This window comes from Anas acuta, chromosome 14 (genome assembly GCF_963932015.1).
Source record: "Anas acuta chromosome 14, bAnaAcu1.1, whole genome shotgun sequence".
Classification (NCBI taxonomy): domain Eukaryota; kingdom Metazoa; phylum Chordata; class Aves; order Anseriformes; family Anatidae; genus Anas; species Anas acuta.
This window is the reverse complement of record NC_088992.1, coordinates 16,192,459-16,212,967: the sequence shown is the minus strand read 5'-3', so window position 1 is coordinate 16,212,967 and position 20,509 is coordinate 16,192,459. Positions and strand designations below refer to the sequence as shown.

At 39.7% G+C, this 20,509-nt stretch overlaps 1 protein-coding gene across 14 annotated transcripts in view; it reads left to right on the top strand.

Moving 5' to 3' along the window:
• Positions 1-20,509, top strand: part of TENM2 (teneurin transmembrane protein 2) — a 1,136,432-nt gene that overhangs the window by 976,400 nt on the left and 139,523 nt on the right. For all 14 annotated transcript variants that reach the window (XM_068697798.1, XM_068697795.1, XM_068697797.1 and 11 more), the window contains one exon: positions 1,893-2,131. In XM_068697798.1, coding sequence (XP_068553899.1) covers positions 1,893-2,131 — 239 coding nt within the window. The remainder of the gene's footprint in view (positions 1-1,892; positions 2,132-20,509) is intronic.

Sequence of the window (20,509 nt, the reverse complement as noted above, 5' to 3'; positions counted from 1 at the left end):
GGTTTTCTTTCTATACTTTATCTCAAAATGGACCACAGTGGAACTATTTTCTTCTACTTTTTTTTTTTCTTCTCACATGAAATAGTACATGATTGGCATGTCCTATTAAAACATATCTAGATATTCATTAATTCATTTTTGGTGGGAGCAGAGTTTCATTATATATCTGAGTTTACTTTAACTTTATATTAAAATTTCTGTTGGTACTGCAGCTGCCTTCTTGGCTGAAGAGCACGTAAAATTCCTGGGTTAAAAACCTTGACATTTCAGATAAAGGCAGTGCCAAGGACTGCCATTTCCACTTTGATTCTGTGATTTCCTGCTTTGGGGCAGGGAAAAGAAAGAACTGTAAGAACTGCCTGTTGTGGGACCGTGAGGTCCAAACCTGAAAGGGCCACTTGTAGCATGGGGGCCTGGGCTGAGGCAGATGCAGTTGGCGTGAAGGAGAGGTGAGCCTGCCTGCCTGCAACCCGCATCTGATCAGCATCACCACGGCTCTCGCTTCTGTCCACCCACCCCTCCTCACGCTCTGTGCCACCTCAGTCCTTGGGTCCTGTCACGGAGGGGCACTGTGCTCCCAGCACCATGGAGCCAGCACAATGGCCTAAAACTGCTTCTGCTAACGGGTGTCAGCCAGGCTTTAATTGATCTGCTTGAGTTACTTAGACTTTAAAAGCCACTTCTGATTGTGTGCCTGCATCTGAATGGTTTTCTGTGGTGTCTCCAGAGCACATAGAAAAATTTATGAAAGTGAATACTGCTGCTACAGCCATAGGTGGCTGAAATGTTTTCTGAAGTAAACTAGAATTTTATTGATTGTTGTGTGGGATATACAAGGTCATTTAGGGTCTCTAAGAGAAAGGGAAAACCAAAACAAACAAACAAACAAAAAAAAACTAAATGATTTATAATATTCATGAAAGGACTTTATAAACGACTACCCTAAAAAAACGGCGTATTCTCAGTGGCCTTCTTGAAGACCACAGCCTTTATTCTCTGCTTCTCTTCTTATCATTTACTAGGAACATGCTGGTAGTCAGCTCTTCCTGACTAGGAAAAGAAAAGTTAATCTGGAGTAGCCAGGCTCCTGAATGGCTTTCTCTATTTTCTGCCTTTTTTTTTTTTTTTCTGCTGAATTGTAATTCTGATGAGAGTTTTAGCTGTTCAAAAAGAAAAGTCCATAGCATTATTTTAAAAAGATAGCTAGTTCTAATTCTGGTAAAATACCTTCCTGCAAGACTATTGTGCTTTTTAATTTTTTTTTTTCTGGCAGCTTCTTCCAAGGCTGTTAATGAAACTCATTTTTATTTATTTCTTTATTTATAGGTTTTAGAATATTTGCTGGGTATTACTATCCTACAGGGAAATTATCTAAATACGTGAATTCAGAAAGGATGTTTTCTTGTAAAGTGAAATGTTCTGTTGAACTAACAAACTTACAGGTATTTAGTAAAGGAACTAGTTGTTTAGTCCTAATCAAACCCAGGCAAAAAGGAATCGACAGTGATGTCACATCTGAATATGACTCCGTTACCAGACTGCTCCCACTTCTTCCAGACACAATCTCAACATACTCAAAGACATTAATTCATCATGTTGATGTTTTAGCTAGTATCTGGTCAAACTGCATCTCATCATGGAAAGGATAAGAAGATAACCTGACAGCAGAAATCCTGACAGCAGACATCCCAACACAGTGTTTTAGTGATAGTTGTTACATTTTGGTGTCAAAAAGATTGTGAGAGTCTTCATTCTCCTTACTTCTTCAGACAAAATCATTTTACTATTTTTGTTGAATTTAATGCACTATGGCAGCTGGGAAAGAATGAGGTATTATTTCTTAACTACAAGACTTTGTGTTTTAAACTATCATTCAATTTGTTGTTTTTCAGGCATTTCTTGTTTAAGACATCTTCTGGAACGACTCCACTATTCAGTAGCTCTTCTCCTGGCTACCCACTGACCTCAGGAACAGTTTATACTCCACCTCCCAGGCTGTTACCTAGAAATACATTCTCCAGGAATGCGTTCAAGCTGAAAAAACCCTCGAAATATTGTAGCTGGAAATGTGCTGCTTTATCTGCAATTGCTGCTGCAGTCCTGCTTGCCATCCTGCTAGCATATTTCATAGGTAAGACTGTGTTTTCTCTGTCAAATCACATAGCTATGTCAGCAAATGAGGCTTCAGCAGATGAAAGGTTGGTTTAATCTGTTTCACAAATCTGTGTAGTTACTAAGCAAAGAAAATTGTTATTCTTCATACTGATTAATGAGAAAAATACGATTCTCAAGTCCTGTTCACTATGATAACCGGAGTGAGAGCAAGAAGTCAATTCAGGATCCTCAGTGTGCAGTGTTAATTTTAGGTGTCATGGGTATGCAAAAGAGGATGATAAAATTTGGAATTTTTGGATGTACTACCCTTTGTTTAAAATATTTGGAAAAAAAATGTGCTCGGTAGTAAATCCGTAAGAGTAACAGAAGCTACTGGTGTTTGAATTCAAGTATTACTATAGTGTGCTGCATTTAGAGAAAAAAGACAAAATCATTTTTGATAAGTCTCACTCTGTATCTGTTGGCATGCCTGAATTCCTATAGGTCTTAGGCCTGACTAATAGATAAAGCTATTTGGTGTGCTGTTGTTTTCAATATTCCATCCATCATTAGTGTTTTATAAGAGAATTCAAAATTTTGTGCTTATTTTCTTTGATTAGCATAATAATAACCACACTAGGTTGTGTTCTTTTACGGTCTTTTCAGATTTTTTTTTAAACACGCTCCCGTTTTTGTGTTGTTTTTTTTTTTTTTCCCCCAATATCCTTTGCATTGTTGCTTTGGAGGTTTTTCAAAGGGTCTACAGCAGTTAGATGTATATTTTGTACCTTTTACAGTGCCTTAACAATACATTGATGGTAAGGACATGCTGTACAAACCCACTAGCTTCCATGAGTAAATGGCAAAAATATGGTAGCTTGTCAGTGTTTTCTGCAAATACTTTCCAGACCTGTTTAGATTGTTGTTTGTTGTTGTTGTTCATTTTTTTTTAACTATATGCTGATATTAATATGTTGCTACCATGAAGAGTGAAGTTCATACATAATGAGCAAAAGCCCTGTGAAGGTGCACTGAATTTTCTCCCTATTCCCTCCATTTGAGGAGAAAGGTTATGTGGTCAAAACCAAAATGCATCAAACTCAACAGGGTAGATGCTGCTTTCTAAGGAAACCTCACTGTTCATGTTAATGATCTTCCATAGGTAATTAATACATCCAGGAGTGAAAGAGAGCTGATTAGCTACTTTATTGCTGCCATTTCCATGGGCCAGGCCTGCATCCCAGCATACTCAATACTACAGAACTAAACATCTTTCTCTGTTTTTTCAGTAGAAAACCTCAGAAGAATAACAGGCTTAGTTTGATATATAAATAAAAAGATTGGAAAGCACATGATTTATTGAACTTGACAGTTATCATACAACAGCTATCTGTTTGAGTGATTATGCACATGGGAAATGATATACTGCAAGCTGAATATTTTAATCATGTGCATAACTTTGAAGTGATGGATTATGAAATGCATTTTTCCTTGGTATTTAGGTTACTGTAATCTAAAGCAAAGCTTTGCAACATGGTTATTGCTTTATACAGTTTCCTACAACATTTAAGACAAGAGCTAATGTAAAGCAATGCATTGACCCTTAATAACTGATGAATGATCTATCACTTCAAGTCATGACATAAGTGATCCGTTTTGACAGAAGTTTTTGAGGTCTTTTTTCCTGACTAAAGAATGATGAGCACAATGGAGTTGACTAGTGAGTATGAGAAAGCAGGTTTTAGAAAGTGTGTTGGCTCAAGGATTAAATAATGAGAAGTTACCTGACAAGCTTCATGCCATGCACAGTAAAGAATAAGTGAATTGAAGAGTAGTTGTCAAAACCAGAAAATAGCTGTAATTAATCCTCTGAATAAATTTGGTAGATTGTCTGTGATGATAATCTAAAGTGATGGGAAAAAGATAAAAGAAAAGACAGAGAACTAAAAGGAAGCTGCATTGTCTTAAGTGTGTTGAGAAAAGCAATAAGGCAGAAGGGATGTGCTTAAGACCACCAATTATAAGCTGACCCACCCATGAAATAGTTGGGACTGCTGTTCTCCAATGGTATGACTTGAGGCACCAAATCATCTCCTCACTGTAAGAAATTTCAAAAACTCTAACTGCTCTGCTGCAGCTCACTTTGGAGCTCCTGACCTACTAAGCCCTGAACTGCTGTGAAGACAAAATAACTCTGTCTTGCTCCAGTCAGTCTGTCGGGAGAAAAAAATGTTTTTCTGTATTCAAGATGAATAACGTACCAAAATCCCAGTTCTGTCCTAATCTTTTGGACAGTGGGAAGATGAGAGCTGTTAATCTACCAAGAGAGGTGGAAGTTGTAGGATGTTGTTTAAGTTCACCCAAGATAGGCAGGAGGCAACACTCCATGTTGCATTAACTCCCCCTGTGTATTTTGCTGTCAGAACTTCAAACCTAGGAGAGTCTTTCAAGACACTGATAACGTTCTTCTGTTGGATATGTCCACAAAGGAAATTTCTTGCTGTCCACCATAGCAGAGGTCATATTACTGGGGATGCATCTGCTAAAAGTAACAGTTACAGAAAATCATCAAAATTTGCAGTGAATGTTTCTGCTTTTTAGGTTTGTCCGTAATTCTGGGCTCTGTGAAGAGGATTTTATCAATGCTAGTGAAGACTATTGTGGGACTAAATGAAAAATGCAATGCTGGCAAATAAGTAAATTATATTGAAAGAATACTTTGAAGTTCACATAGACTTCAGGATTTCTAAATGGATTGTCCTTTTATAAAAGAGAATTGCAAATTGAAGCACTTCATTGAAAACATGCTGTCTGCAGATTTAAACCTGATTTTCAGGCAACTGCTAAAGATTAAGGGTGTCATGAAAAAAATTCTAATCAGGGGTGATTTAAAATGACAAGCAAAAAAAAAGTATCACAGCAGATAGAAAAGAATATTAAAAGTGATTTAGGCATTCCAATTGCTTTTCTGATAATAGACAAAAATGGAATGAATTAAATGACAAAACTTTACAAATGAATTCACAGGGCATAATGACCTTTGGAACTTTTTGCAGCACAACATAATTAGTGTTAAATAACGATGATCCTGCTATTTTTAAAAGTTAAACATTTGTCAAAATAGTGACAATATATCTTGTTAAAAGGGATATGTTTTTTCTTTTCTTCTGGAAGATGCATGCAGATTCATCTTTTAGATCATAAAATGCCATCCAAGTGTGGCTATTTAGATAGACTCCTCCTTTATAGGGCAGTCAGGCCTTCATTATCAACTGTAATTTTTCCAAAATCTTCCTGTGGAACTTATCCTGACTGATTTTTGGGACAAATATCTGCAGGTCCATGTGGCACCAGTCTACTATGATGTGGCATGTGCCTGCGAAAAGTACGCTTGGTGCTGTGTGTGCGGTTTGTTTTCATGGACGTAGTCTTCTATCTACATTCCATTACAACGAAAGAGTTTCTGCAGAAACTTTGACGCGTATCAGATTCACCAGCTTGAAAATGAAACAAGCCTTTGTTTTGCTGTTGTTACAGGAATACACACAGGCAAAAAACTTTCAAATTATTTCTATGAAAAAGAGCATTTTAAGCTGTCTCTGTGGCTGTGTGCTGTACTACTTTCAAGAGAGAATCCAAAAATATCAGTTTTTCACTTAACTTATTCCTTACGTAGTATACAAAATGTTATCTGCTTATTTAAAGCCAGTATTGTCACCTCTCCGTTTCTTCGGTAGCCTGATATTACTGAAATACTTAGCATAATTTGGTAATATTTCACATCATTTTGGTAAATTCCAGCATCCAAGAACTAGATATAGTAGTCTCCCATCCTCTTTGAGACGTGTTGTTTCACGATGCCTGGGAGTTGTTCCCATTGTCCTGGGGTGACATTTGAGGAACATAGACTCAGCCACTCAGATGAGGACATCCTGAAGGTACTGGACTGGTGGTGAAGCCCAGTTACAGGGAAGTAATTTATAAAGTATCAGAAGGAAAGCATATGCTCCACACGTTGTCTTTGTCAAGAGTGTTCACTTCAGAGGTTAAAAGAGTGATGAAAGCATTTGTCATGTTAAATTAGGTTTTAGATTCATGGCAAACTTGGAGAGAAAAATCAACAACAAAAAAGCAGAAAGGGAAAAACAAACAAACAAACAAAAAAAGTGGAGGGGAAAAACAATTTTTGAAAAAGGGGTAAGGAGGGGAAAAAGCGTCTGCTGTGTTTTCCACAGTAGTAATTCCTGCCAAACATTAAATACCATATTTTTGTAAGCCCATACACTGTTCTAATTTCTGCCAATCTTACTTGGAGCATGAAAGACCATCTGACCATCAACATGTTCGTATGTTAAAAATGACATAATTTTCAAGTATTTACAATTGTGGGGGGGCAACTACCAGAATTACTTTTTCCTGTGGAAATGAAAAACTACAGTGGGTTCAGAGATGCTCCACATCAAAATAGTATCTCCACACTCATTCTGATAATTTTAATGTTGATACTATTTTATCTACTCCTATCCTATGCAAGATAATACAGGAAAATAAAAGGAAAATGACAAACAGAGAGCAGTATGTTTGCACTGCATCTGTAGTACATATGCTGCACGTTTATTCCTCGGTGTTATTTGGCCTTAAAGATGCACAAGGCTTCAGAAAAACTTCAGTTTTCTCCCTAAACTCGAAATAGTATATTGCCGTCTGTGCTATAGTAAAGGCTATATTGCCAAAGATTCTCTGGCAGTTATTCAGGCAAATGAAAACTTATTTTTTTATTTCCTATATATGTATATATTTAAAATTAAAGCCTGAAAATAGTGGTGCATAGAACAAATATTTTGGTAAATTTTTTGCTATTAGAAAGCATCATAGTAGGTAGTTTGTGGACATAATACATCTGGGCAAATAAATGGTTAATTTATTTTGTTATCTTCCTCATAATAGTATTCATTTGTTTCTGTGACAGTCAGACAATAAAATTTATGGGGTTTCTGATGAAATTAGGCTTGGAAGCAGAAGTCTCATCTTTACTCTGCATGAAATATGTGTGTGTACCACAGCTTTTATAAAAATGTATTCTTTAGGTGTTGATATCAACTTGAATTTTTGTCTTCTCCAAAATGAGTAAGATATTTGCTAATGCAAGTGGTTGCGTGAAGTTTCTATTTCATTTGTATTTCTAATTTCTTCCATTCACAAATGCAGTACTCAAACTGTACCTGCAAACTCATCCAGAGCACTGCCAATACCACTGCTCCCACAGCACAGATATGTAACTGACTGCTTTTAATTTGACTGGCTACCACTTTTGCCATTCACGTGAAGAATATTTTGAATGTAGACGACATTGATGGTGATAGAGGTCCAATCGTCTTTTTGACCCTGATTCTACAGATCAGGGTTCATCAAAATATTTCCTACAAGTGGTTACTTTATGTATCGGCTGATTTATTTTGATTTTTTTTTTTCTGGCATATGGCAACCTATGCTTCATTTGATTTCTTATGCTGCATTTGTTGTATTTCACTTGTAAAGTCAGAAAACCACTGACTTTGTCATGTCCAAGCTTCACTGAAATCAAATATGCTCGACATTCTGGAAACCAGAACTGAAAAAAGGGAAAATCACGCAAAGATGGAACCTCTGAGAGGCAGAGGGCATCTGGTTGCCAATCACTGCTATCAAGTTTCACTTGAGTCTTGCATCTTGTGAGATTAGATGGTGACAGAGGGTTCTGTTCTTACATTTGCATTGAAAATAGGTGTCAGTTAGGGGGCAGTAATTGACTTTTAGGGTATGCCTGTAACACGTTCAGAAATTCTTGCTGACTGATAGCAATAAACCTGGGAAAGAGAAAGGAGTGGTTGTAGCACTGCGAGCCTGCCTGCTGCTAGCTCTGAGCAGGGAGGCTTTGAGCCCTGCAAGGACAAACCACTGGCCCCTTCCCCTAACAAAACTCAGCCCTCATGCTGGGAATGGAGGGGCCTGACTCCAGGAGCGTTAGATGCGGTGTTCCAGCCTAGCAAGCATCCTGTTCCACAGCCCAAAGGTGTGGGAGAGCCATTAAGCAAAGGAGATGATTTTCCTAAAACAAGCAATGTGCTCCCGCTGTCTGCATAATGCCATAAAGAACAGGAGGATTTTTACAGGAGGTTACTTGGGTATAGCTTGCCTGTGCTTTTCCTGGGTTAAAAATAAAAGCTCGATGTAGAGATCTGTTCCAAGAAAAGCAATGCACATATTGTTTTGCCTAGCTGAGATCTCAGAGATAATGGAAGCAGCTACCTTGCAGCGTGCAGGGGCAGTTTTATCTGCCTGTTCAATTCTCCTTTTGTCTTTGCTGAGGATTTTCATACAGTAAACCTGAGCACTTGAAGCTAGAGTGAGCCTAATGTTTCTATAACTCACAAAGTGCCATCAGGTGCTTAGCACTTGAAATTGAAAACCCTTTCTGCTTAGCTACCAAGACAAACAAGCCTGCTTGGAAACCTCAGCAAGAGACAAGAGACCAAGATGATGTTTTGTGTTGGGTGTCAGAGGGGTTTTGCATGGGTGTCTGTGTGTGTTTTTAATGCATATTGCACAACACGATCCAGATGAGTCCCTAAAAATACTTTCCATGGGTTTCATGGATTCTGGTATTTAGAAGAGTTAAAAGATCTTGATGTGAACTTGAGCAAAGCAATGCATCAGTCTAGCTGCTGCATGCTGTGGCAGAGGTTAGTACCATTAAAACAAGTGATGTAACAGGATAACAGTGGCTAACCTGGAAATTTTAGAGAACATGTCTAAAATTGCTGTTGTTTTGATTTCCTTTTTCTATTTAAAGCTGCAAAAATGGCTTCATCAGGGGTGCTTTTTCCCAGACTTGTAGCAGCGCTGCTGTTCTGGATGCTCTGATGCTGTGCTTCACATGCACTGCTGTTGCCCCACCTCTCCAAAATGAGGAAATGTCCTGGGTTTCATAACGGGCCGTTCTTACTTCGATCAGAAATACTGATTTTTTTAGTAGCGTAGGATTTAATCCCAGAATCATAGGTGTGAAGGCAAAAGATCATCAGGGCAAAGAGATAGCAGAGATAAGCAGATGCAGAACAAGTCCTGTAGGAAAGGACATCGGGGGGAAAAATGATGAAAAAGCTTTGAGACAGTTTACTGAGACATGCTTTATAACCTGGCCCAACATACTGAAATGAGCCCATCTTTCAGAGGAAGGGTGAGCATAAGTGATATTGAAGATTAAATTTTGCTAATATAATGCTAAGTCAGATGTACCTATCAAATAAATCTGCGGTCATTTTCTCTGAAAAGTCAACGTTTAATATCAGTGTAAAATGTCTCAGTTCTCCCTAGGGAAACATTGCTCTGTGAGCTGCTATTTATGCTGAGATCACCAGTTGATCACTTATGGACTCATTTATATTGGTTATTTGGTGCTGTGCTTCTTTGTTAGCTGATTGTGTTGGTTTGCACTTAGCGTGCTTACATATTTTATTAGTTTAAGTGTAGAAGTACATGATTGCTTTAGGATTGTAACTATTGCTCAATGGGTAATAGCAGATCAGAAGATGTGACATGGATTCTGTAAGTGTAGTTAACATAGCTGTTACAACACTATAATGAAAGCCATAAAAAAAAAAAAAAAGGCACAAATAAAAGATTTAAGTGTACTAAAGAGATAAGAATATTTGAGGAACTTGCAGGAAGACGAAATATCAAAGTAGGAATTAAATTCAGGTTGTGAAAATGATAGGGTAACAAACTACAGAAATTATGGTGTAAAAAGTTGAACAGTGGGAAGAGGAATGACACGTCACTATAAAATGACAGAACTTAATTTCAACACATTAAGTGGTGAATAACCTCCTTTCAGTAATTGTCGTGGTTTAACCCGGCCGGCAGCTAAACACCACGCAGCCGTTCGCTCACCCTCCCCCCTCCCTCTCTGGGACGGGGGAGAGAAATGGAAAGTGAAGCCCGTGAGTTGAGATAAAGACAGTTTAATAAGACAGGAAAATAATAATAACAAAATAATAATAACAATAATAACAATAATAATAATATGGTGATAATAGGGAAAATAATAATAATATGTACAAACAAGTGATGCACAATGCAATTGCTCACCACTCGCTGACCGATGCCCAGCCTAACCCCGAGCAGTCCGGCCCCCTCCCCCCAGCTAGCCACCCCTATATATTGTTTAGCATGACGTCAGATGGTATGGAATACCCCTTTGGCTAGTTTGGGTCACCTGTCCTGGGTCTGTCCCCTCCCAGCTCTTACTGCACCCCCAGCCTGCCCGTTGGCAGGACAGAGCAAAAGGCTAAGATGTCCTTGGCTTAGTATAAGCACTGCTCTGCAACAATTAAAGCATCGGGGTGTTATCAGCACTCTTCTCATCCTAAGCCAAAACACAGCATTCCACCAGCTACTAGGAAGAAAATTAATTCTGTGCTAACTGAAACCAGGACATCTATCCACCCCTTATTCCATACCATTTATGTCATGCTCAGGTTACACTCTTTTCCATACATTCTAATTAGTCACCTATAGTAATCATGGTAGTGATAACATACAGTATAATATACTATTTAACATGGTACAATTCAGTTCATGGGCTATTCTCACCCAGTATTAAATCTCCTTGAGGTACACACCGGACCTCTCCGTTCTTTTGCATCACCCACCAAGTGTATCCAGGTCCCTGAGCGAAAACAATTCCACGAATAGGTTTGCCTTTTCCTGAGGCAGGAGTAGCCCAGACTGTTTTACCCAGCATATTTTTTACATGCACTACAGGAACTTTATCCCCATCTACAGTACGTAACAGGTTTGATTGGGCAGGTCCAGCTCGGTTGGTAGATCCCCTAGTATTGACTAACCAGGTGGCCTTTGCCAAATGCGTATCCCAGTTTTTGAACGTCCCAGCGCCCATTGCTTTCAAGGTAGTCTTTAACAGGCCATTGTTCAGGGGTGAATTTCCAACACACTGGGGGTGCCAACTGCTCTAGATGCCTGCCCATATCCGCCCATACTCCCTGCCACCCACAACTATCCTGCCTCCGGGCAGATATCCGGATGAGCTTCCCAAGTAGTTGTTTAACCATAAGCAGAATCTGAAGTGCATTCATGAGGCAGAACAACAAGACTATGGTACTCTGAGTATTCCAGAAATATTCAATATCTTGGAGAGCTATTGTGACAAGCTCAGGGGATAAGAGAGTGGTGAAGGAGGAAGGCAGAGTGACCCAGGAGGATACAGGGGGGGTGAAGGAGAAAGGGAGAGTAAGCAAGTAAGGAAAAATATCCTCCCCTTTCCCCTCCACAGATTGACTCCCTAATGAAAAAAAACAATAGGTATAATTGCTAACAGTTTCCAAGATACAGTTTCCAAAGTACAGAGTCGACGATGTTACTGAATACAAATAACAAGTTAGAGTCATGACCACGTATTTCATCGTCTCATAAGCCATTGCTACAACACACAGCACCATAATGATCTGAAACCAGGGCCCGGAGAGGATAAACAACACGACAGAGAGCAAATACGGAAAATAATGTACTATAATACTCAATTTGGAAAACAGGCGCAGCAGAGTTGAGATTAAAGCAATCAGCATTATGACAAGTGACTATTAAGCAGGTCTAATCCTTACACCAATTTTAGTTTAACACACTCTGGTCAGATCTGCCGTTATCTCAACCTTTCGGGCCCCACGTTGGGCGCCAAAAAGACTGTCGTGGTTTAACCCGGCCGGCAGCTAAACACCACGCAGCCGTTCGCTCACCCTCCCCCCTCCCTCTCTGGGACGGGGGAGAGAAATGGAAAGTGAAGCCCGTGAGTTGAGATAAAGACAGTTTAATAAGACAGGAAAATAATAATAACAAAATAATAATAACAATAATAACAATAATAATAATATGGTGATAATAGGGAAAATAATAATAATATGTACAAACAAGTGATGCACAATGCAATTGCTCACCACTCGCTGACCGATGCCCAGCCTAACCCCGAGCAGTCCGGCCCCCTCCCCCCAGCTAGCCACCCCTATATATTGTTTAGCATGACGTCAGATGGTATGGAATACCCCTTTGGCTAGTTTGGGTCACCTGTCCTGGGTCTGTCCCCTCCCAGCTCTTACTGCACCCCCAGCCTGCCCGTTGGCAGGACAGAGCAAAAGGCTAAGATGTCCTTGGCTTAGTATAAGCACTGCTCTGCAACAATTAAAGCATCGGGGTGTTATCAGCACTCTTCTCATCCTAAGCCAAAACACAGCATTCCACCAGCTACTAGGAAGAAAATTAATTCTGTGCTAACTGAAACCAGGACAGTAATCTAAAAAACTGTTTAAGAAACAATTTTCAAGTTCATTTCAGCTTTTGCTTATTCAGGCTTTCATTCTATGCAGTCTTGCTGCATTTGTGAGCTGCCAGCTCACTTCAATACTCAGGTACCAAAAACCAAAACAAACAAACAAACTCAGTTATTTTATGTAGTCTGTATGTCCAGTAATAACGTTGTTGACTTGCAAAGGTCATGAGTCTGAATGCCTAGCACACCGTGTTCGTGTTATGTTGTGCCTTGTTATTTATGCTCTGTATGATACCCTTGTAGTTATAATCAGAGAAACACTATTTTCCATGGCAATCTATCTGATCCCCGAGACAAATTTTGCACTCTAGATTTAGGTTTCTCAATTACAGGATAATTCAGGTTGGAAGGAATCTCCGGAGCTCTTCAGTCCCACCTCCTCAAACCTGGGTCATTGGTAAAGTCCAGTCTGGTCTCGAAGACCTCCAAGGGCACAGGCGGTGCTGCCTTGGTGGGCAGCCTGTTCCATGGCTTGTGCTTGATATTTCCTTATCTGCAGCATGAATCGTTACACCCTTTGTATCCCGTCCTCCTGCCAGTGTGTGCAGCCTGGCTCCATCTTCCCAATGGCCTGCAGGGACCGCCCGGCTGCCGTTTGGCCCTGCAGCCTTTGTTTCTCCAGGCTGGACAAAGCCAGCTCACCAGCCTCTCCTCGCAGGGCAAGTGCTGCAGCCCCTGGCCACCCTGGTGGCCCCCGCTGGGCGTGCTTTGGTTAACTGATGCCCTTTTCCTACTTGGCGGGCCCAAACTGGCTCCAGTTATCGCAGAAGCTGAGTAATGAGCGCTGAGCAGATGGGGATAATGGTCTCCTGGCCATGCTTCTGTTCCTGCAGCCCAGGATGCTGCTGCCCTTCTCTGCTGCCAGGGCGTGCTGCTGGCTCACGGGCAGCTCTCCGGCCAGCAGCACCTCGGGCCTGTCCTGCAGAGCTGCCCCCCAGCCAGTCCCCAGCTTGTGTCACCGCAAGGAGTTAGGGCTGCCTTTAGTGATGAGGGGCATCTCCGCCTGAACAATGATGAGTGCTGAACTCTAAGACGTGGGCATTGCACTGAGTATGAGTGAATGTTTCTTTTCCACAGCAGAATTTGACCATGACGGGTATAGGATAGCCAAAGCCTGTTTTATTTAACAGCATACAGGTAATATTCTTAACATTCAGGAAATTCTCTTCTACTTTATTTCTCATAATCACTTCTGACATCAGAAGCTTGAATTTAAACACCAAAATAAAGAATGCAGGTGGTTAGAAAAATCATGTATTGAATTGTATGGTGAGCAGATTTGATAATGAGAGAATCACTATTGAGATCTGCCATGTGCTTATTAGACATTCTTAATGTCTTGATCTTGGCTATTACTAAATAAACAGTAAACAAGCATTTGTATTAATATAGCTCCTGAATGGCAAAAGAATTTCGTTCTCATACATTGATGTTACAGAACCTTGCTTAAAACTTCCAGTGTGCTCTGTGTTTATTGGTTTGTTTTCTTCTTCTGGGGTGTCCAGATTTATCCTGCTCTGTTGCATTTAATTTTTAAGAAGTAATATACATTATGCATAACAGTGCTGCAGTTAATTTAATTTTAAGCTTTTTTTAATTTACTGGTTGGTTGATCAGCTGATTTCTTCCCACATTTTTCTTGCTAAATACTTTCTGAGGAAAGAATAGAAGTATTAATGTACAAATGCCAGTGGAGTGGAATAGGTTCCCCCTTTGCCAGCTGAGAACAGATTATCTGTTCTTGTGGTACTTTGTCTTGCAGGAATTGACCTGGCTCAGACAAAGACTCTGAAAGGGCAGTCAGGCTATTGCGTACCTGCTGCCTCTTCCTGTATTGCTAATAGCTGTTTTGTTTAAACCTGAGCATACTCTGCGAGCAAAAAGGGTTGCTGGAGGATTTTGGTATTGATATGCTGAGAAAATTAATAGATGTTGGAATAATCTCAGGAGGACATAGCAAGTGTCCCAGTGTGAACTGAGAGTATCTCAGCTGGTCTGTGGTAAATGCAAAATACTTTAAATAGTATTTAGGCCTTCAGTCAAGGAGGTGCCATGAATTTCATAGCCTGTGTACCAGAGCAAGTCGATGCACTGCCATAGTCCCACTTATCTTGCCGTATTGCATTAGCATGCTTATATCATACAAGGGTTTCTCCAAGGAGAGAACTGCACTGTCAGAATGCAGGGCAGAGCTGAGACCTACAAATGCAGAGAATCACAATAAAACTGTCCACAAGGCAGCAGCGATCTTAAGGAGAAGAGAGATGCAATTTAGGCCCCTAAGATTTATTGAGGCAAAAGTTTATTTCACCTGTTGTTTCTTTCTTCATGTGAGTGTGTGTATAGATATCTCCTTCAACATCTTGAGACTCCATTAATCATTGAAATGCAAGCCTCCAGCCACATGAGAAAAGAGAAAGAAAAACCCATAATGGAGACTGCTTGTTAAGGAAAAGCTTAGGATTATGATTATTCTTACTTTTGCATGCAGACTTTCGAACTTTTTTTGACTCTTTTCTGTCATTTTAACTCTTGAAGTAATATTACTGCCTTTATAGCCTGAATTATTTTGAACCTTAAAAACATCAAAGTTCTTTAACATGGGCCAGGGATTTGGGGCTTGGTTCATTAAGAGTGTTAGGGTCTTTTTCACAAGATGAATTTTTCTGCACCTCTGGAGGCTTCCTGAAAATCCTAAAATAAATAATAGAAAAATAGTGATTTAAAACCTAATTTCTAATACAAACCAGACCTGGCTGTCTAGATGAAGAATAAGCTTCAATAAATGGAAGACAGACGCAAGCCTCTTCAGTATGAAGAGTAGCGAGGATGCAGAAATAGAAATAGGTTTTTCATTACATGAGGGATTATGCTTGGGCCAGAAGTGCCAAATATTCTGTGGACCGCAGCTGCACTTTCTGTCTGCTGTTGTATTAGCTGGTAATAGTAAAACAATGATGTGATGGTAGAGACAGCTATTTGTTCTCAGAAATACAGAAAAGTTGTTTTCCTTTTCTTTGCTCAGATTGCCATATTGTTCTCCGTGGCATATCTTAAAACTTCTATCCTTTTTGCAACAAATGGGCTACGAATTAATATACACATCGTCCTCAAGCACCACCTGAAGATGCACATCCAGCTGCTGATGTGCTCCCTTAGCCAAGTTCTCCCATCGTCCATCGTCCATCCTGACACTCCGTATTCAATTCAGGGCCACAGTACTTGCTTGCACAACCTGGGTCATTGCAACTGGCAAAGCAGCCATGGGCAAATGCTGCCAGTTAGGCCTGCAGCTAAGGAAGTGTGCAACTGTTACTGAAAGCAGGGAATTTACAGACACGCAGGAAAATGGCAAGATGCATCTTGCCCCTTGACTGATTTTCTGTCATTTGATCAGCACAACCCACCGTCATATTAACACAAGCTGGGAATAGTATTGGCTTCAGGATGCATTTTAGTGCAGGGTTTCACTCGATCTCATCTTAGAATATTTGTGAAGGGAAATACGGAGGTTGAAAAGCTGTGATTTTCATCACTTCTTTTACATTTTATATGGATCTCTGCAGAACAAGTTTTATCTTTTGCTTTAGCACAAATAAAGGTTTAACAGCATTTAATACAAACAGTTTTCTTCATCTGTAGGTTTTTTTCCTGTCAAAACTCTCTGCGTGTTGTTTCTAGAAAACCACTGTGAAAACCATCTGCTTAACTCTATTTCACTGTGCTATGAAGTATTGCTTTAATATGTTGTTTGACTTTTTAAAGTGAGCATTCATAAATCACTCATCTTTTCCTCCCATATTTACCAGAAGAAAACTGTAAACAGCCAGAACAGGAAAAAGCTTTTAAACACAGCGCAATTTGTTTGACATTTGCTTGAAACTCCTGGAATAGGAGATACACGACAGGTAAATTGAAATAGAATTGAAACGGGAATTTGCTTTGCTGTGACTCTGTATGCATTTGAAAACATGCAGTTTGGAAGCCGGTGTCCTTGATTTCGGGAATGCAACATTTCCCAGTTCCTGAATACCAGCTTCAAGGCTGTCTGCGTACGAGCCTAGGTCTAAGGTAGGACACGTCACATTTCAGCTACTTTGGGTAGAGCAGCGTTTTGCTGATGAGTTATGGGGAAAAACTGCTGGAAATACTCAGATACTCTAAGCACTTCTAAAGCTTTAAAGCAAAATTTTGTTTTGCTGGTTGAAGGTTGGATTCAATCTTCTGCAAGCATGTGGTGAGGGGAGGAGGCAACGCAGATTTTTCACCTCCTCTTCTCTTAAAGTTAGTTCACCTGGATTTGACGATCCATTTCTTCCCTGCCCTTGGCAGTGGAGCACACACCACTTCATGGGGTCTCTCTGGCACCATCAATCTGTTGTATGAGCTTGCAAGTCAAAAATTGGGTGGGATGCCATGCTAGGAAAACAAATAGTACCAGTGTCCTAGCCAAGGAGCAACAGATGGGGCTAAATTCTGCTATTGCTTTAGTAAATGTAGCTAGAAAATCTATAACCAGCTTTTTCTTTACTTAAACTGAAATAAACTGAGTTCCAAATCTACAAAAGGAATTCTACATATGGTCTCATAGCATTTTATAATTTTAGCTCTATAGTTTATGTTGGGGTTGGTAGATTTCTATTAATCATCTCTTTTTCTTTATTTTTTCTAATTGTTTTTCCATATTGGCAATTTAATACTTGACTGTCTGGACATCTAGCTGACCCAGATATTGCTGGTGTCTTCCAACAAAATGCAGTTTTAATTACACACTTGGATTTTAAGGGAAAACATATTCTGTGGTACTCTCATAATCAAACAAAAGTTCACGTAACCACCATTATTCTAAATTTTATTTTCCTTAAGAAAAGTGAGCATCTTATTTAGGAACAATAAAAAATTTGTAAGTTTTATTTATTTGCAAAGCGATAGCTGCTGTGATTGAAATTAAACATGGAATCATGCTGCTTCTGATTAATTCTAGTGCAGAGGAGCCAAAAAAAAAAGAAAAAAAGAACTTGATTTTACATTAAATAGGCTAAATTAGCTTTTGGTAAATAATGCTAGTTGAAAGAATCAAAAAGAAAAATTGAAAGACAGAAGTTTTATTCCTGGCTCCATAAATTCCTGGCATATACAAATTCAGCAAGACTTTTTTTTTTAAAGTGATTCAAGTTAAGGCTATGATTCACTGTTTTTTAGAATGCAGACCACTGGTATTTAATTGTAATTTAACTTCTAAGCACTTACTTTACTGTGGGGAAAGTAAATGTTGTTATTCCTACATCCCAGATGACTACATTGAGTTTCAGTAATGTATGTATTTTACACTGCTGTGAAAAAAGGATCTTGGGGCTGCCGGTTTTGAGTGTCCTTTTTTAGAGTAGTATCGGGCTCTATGGTATTTAAATAGACTGTAATAACTAGAACAAAAGGAATAGCACCAGGTTTCAGGAAGAAAGCACGGTGCTAGTCAGTAAAGTATGATAGACAATTCATGCCTGTTTTTAGGCAGTTTGGGAGGAGAGATCTGTGTGTGTCAAATTTGTGTCTGCGGGTAATGTAACTAACTAGCCCTTCACCAAGTGCTGGAATAACACAAAATTCAGTACACTTCCTTTCCAAAGAATCCTAAATGTTCACATCACGTTTAGAGTATATTTCCAGAATAGACACTGATAAAGAGCAGTTCCTTCAGAGCAGGAGTAAAGCTGGACCACTTGGGAAATCTTTCAGTGCTGCTCCTATGGTGAGAGTAAATGGCAAATATTAGGTTCTGGGCTATCAGTCTAGTCTCTGCTATTAGCAGGATGTTCCTTTAAACAATAAAATTAGTTCAAGTACAGTCTAATGTGATGGAAACTATAGCGATAATTAAGTATTTTATACTAGTGCTCTTTTCTGAGGGAAAGAAAACAAGTTTTATTCAATTTCCAGTAAAGCTTGATGAAAATAAGTTTATGGAACAAAGGAAAAGAGCAGTGTGTTACTGCTGCATTTGGATTGATTTTCTTTTGGAGGGAGGAGATCCTAAACACTAGTGAAGCTTTCAAAAGTAGTCTGCTTTCACAGCAATCTGTCCTTTCCCACCTCAGGTTTACTCATCCATTTTCTAAAGCTGATACTTCACACCTTTCAGTGCTATCACGTGTAGAACTATTCTGTTTTGTATGTGTTACTGTTAGCAGTGGAAATGTGTTTTCTCATTTAAGAATCTGCAGGAATCTTGCGCCTGATTCCAAGGGAAATAATTTGTAAATTACTACTGAAAGAAATAGAAGACTTTAGACAAGAAAGATAAAATACAAGGATAAGTGAATATTAACAATACCTTTTTCTTTTTACTGTTGACAACTCCATTTGCTACCATTCTCAAGTTACTTTAAAATTTTAATTTATTTTTTTTTTAAAAGATAGTCAATAACTGGATCTTGACAGCGAGATCGTGATGCCGTCCATACAACCTGATATAGATTAATTGGGAGTGGTGTTCCAAAGCTGCATAAAGTCACTCATGTTTCCACCGTACAGATTTATAAAACTAGATTGATTTTTTTCCCCCTTGACCATTAAAGTTTTACTCCTCAGATTTTTTTTTCACTTTCTTTGGATAGCTTTGTATTGGTTATCTGCATAATTAGTATAGAAATGTACAAGATCTCTTGTTGGTGTGCATGAATTGAAACAGCTGGGTTTGTCTTTACTGCTTTCAAGATTGCTCATCAAGTGCTTGCAGTCTGGCACCACAGCCCTGGTATGCATTGTACCGTGCTACTAACAAATTCAGTATGCCTGCAGTCCACAGCATTCGTGTGCCACCTCCTCAATGTCTGCAGCGCTCACACAACTCCCGAGCCTTTCTTCCTCCTTTCCTCCTGTCCTGGCCTCCTCTTCCTGGGCCCCACGTCTTTTGTCATTTTTTGTCACAGCAAGTATCTTTTGTCAGCTGGACACCAAAATATGTGAATGAAGGAACACATCATTTATATAATTGTATAGAAACTTTCCCAAAGGGGAAATAATAATAATAAAAAAAGCAATTAATTTACAAGGTAGACAATGAAGATGGAAATCTCTCTCACTCCCACCTTATCAGTAGGCAACCACCAAATCTCCAGCCCACACGAAGGCTGCCATCAGAACACAGTTCTAGCAACAAGAAACTCATCTTTGTCTTTTTTGGGGGAAGGAAGGGACGAAAAACAGCGATTAGGCTCTGTCTTCGGACTTTTTTGTCAACTCAGTCCCCGTAACATCAGTGTCTTAGGTACACCTGAGTGATGATGCTGTGTCTGACTGGGAACTGCTCAGGTTGTAGTTTTAGCTTTTTTTTTTTTTTTTTTTTTTAACTCTTTTCTTCTTTACTTTTCTGCCTATGACAGTATTTCTGACAAATCCTCAGGCTGGCTCCATGGGGCCATGTGGTGGGGCCTGGCGCTGGGCCCAGCCGAGGTGTGCAGTGCGGCAGGGTGGCTGGCAGCACCCCGGTGCTGGAAGGAAGTGAATTCACATCAGTTCCCAGCTCACAGTACATTTATTTTGCCCACAACTGATAAACAGCCCCAGAAAGTCCAGCAGAGAGCATCTCACCCTGTTTGTCACTGGGTGAAGAGCCAGGCTTTCCTGGACAATTTTTATATTCAAAATCCGGAGTTCAGGGTTCAATGCTTTAAATTAACTCCAGGTTATGCAGAAGGTGCTGATGAAAAGCTACAGAGGGAATGATCCTGAGTTAAGACTGCCTGGTTTATCCCCTGATTTCTCCCTTTGGTCTCACTGCCAGACACAGTCCTGTTGGCCCAGAGGTACCCCACAGGTCACATAGCTGACGGGACCCATCCTAAGCAGAGAGTAAAAGTTGTTTCTTGGTTCTTACACAGGAAAGCTGCAGGGGTCACACTAGTATACATCAGTTTTCCTTGCAAATACTAAGGACTTACTGCCATCTTATCTAGATACAACTAAAGCTGGTGTGGGCGAGGTCCCAAGGCTTTCATACAATCCCACTGCATTTTTCCCTGAGGCAATAAATGT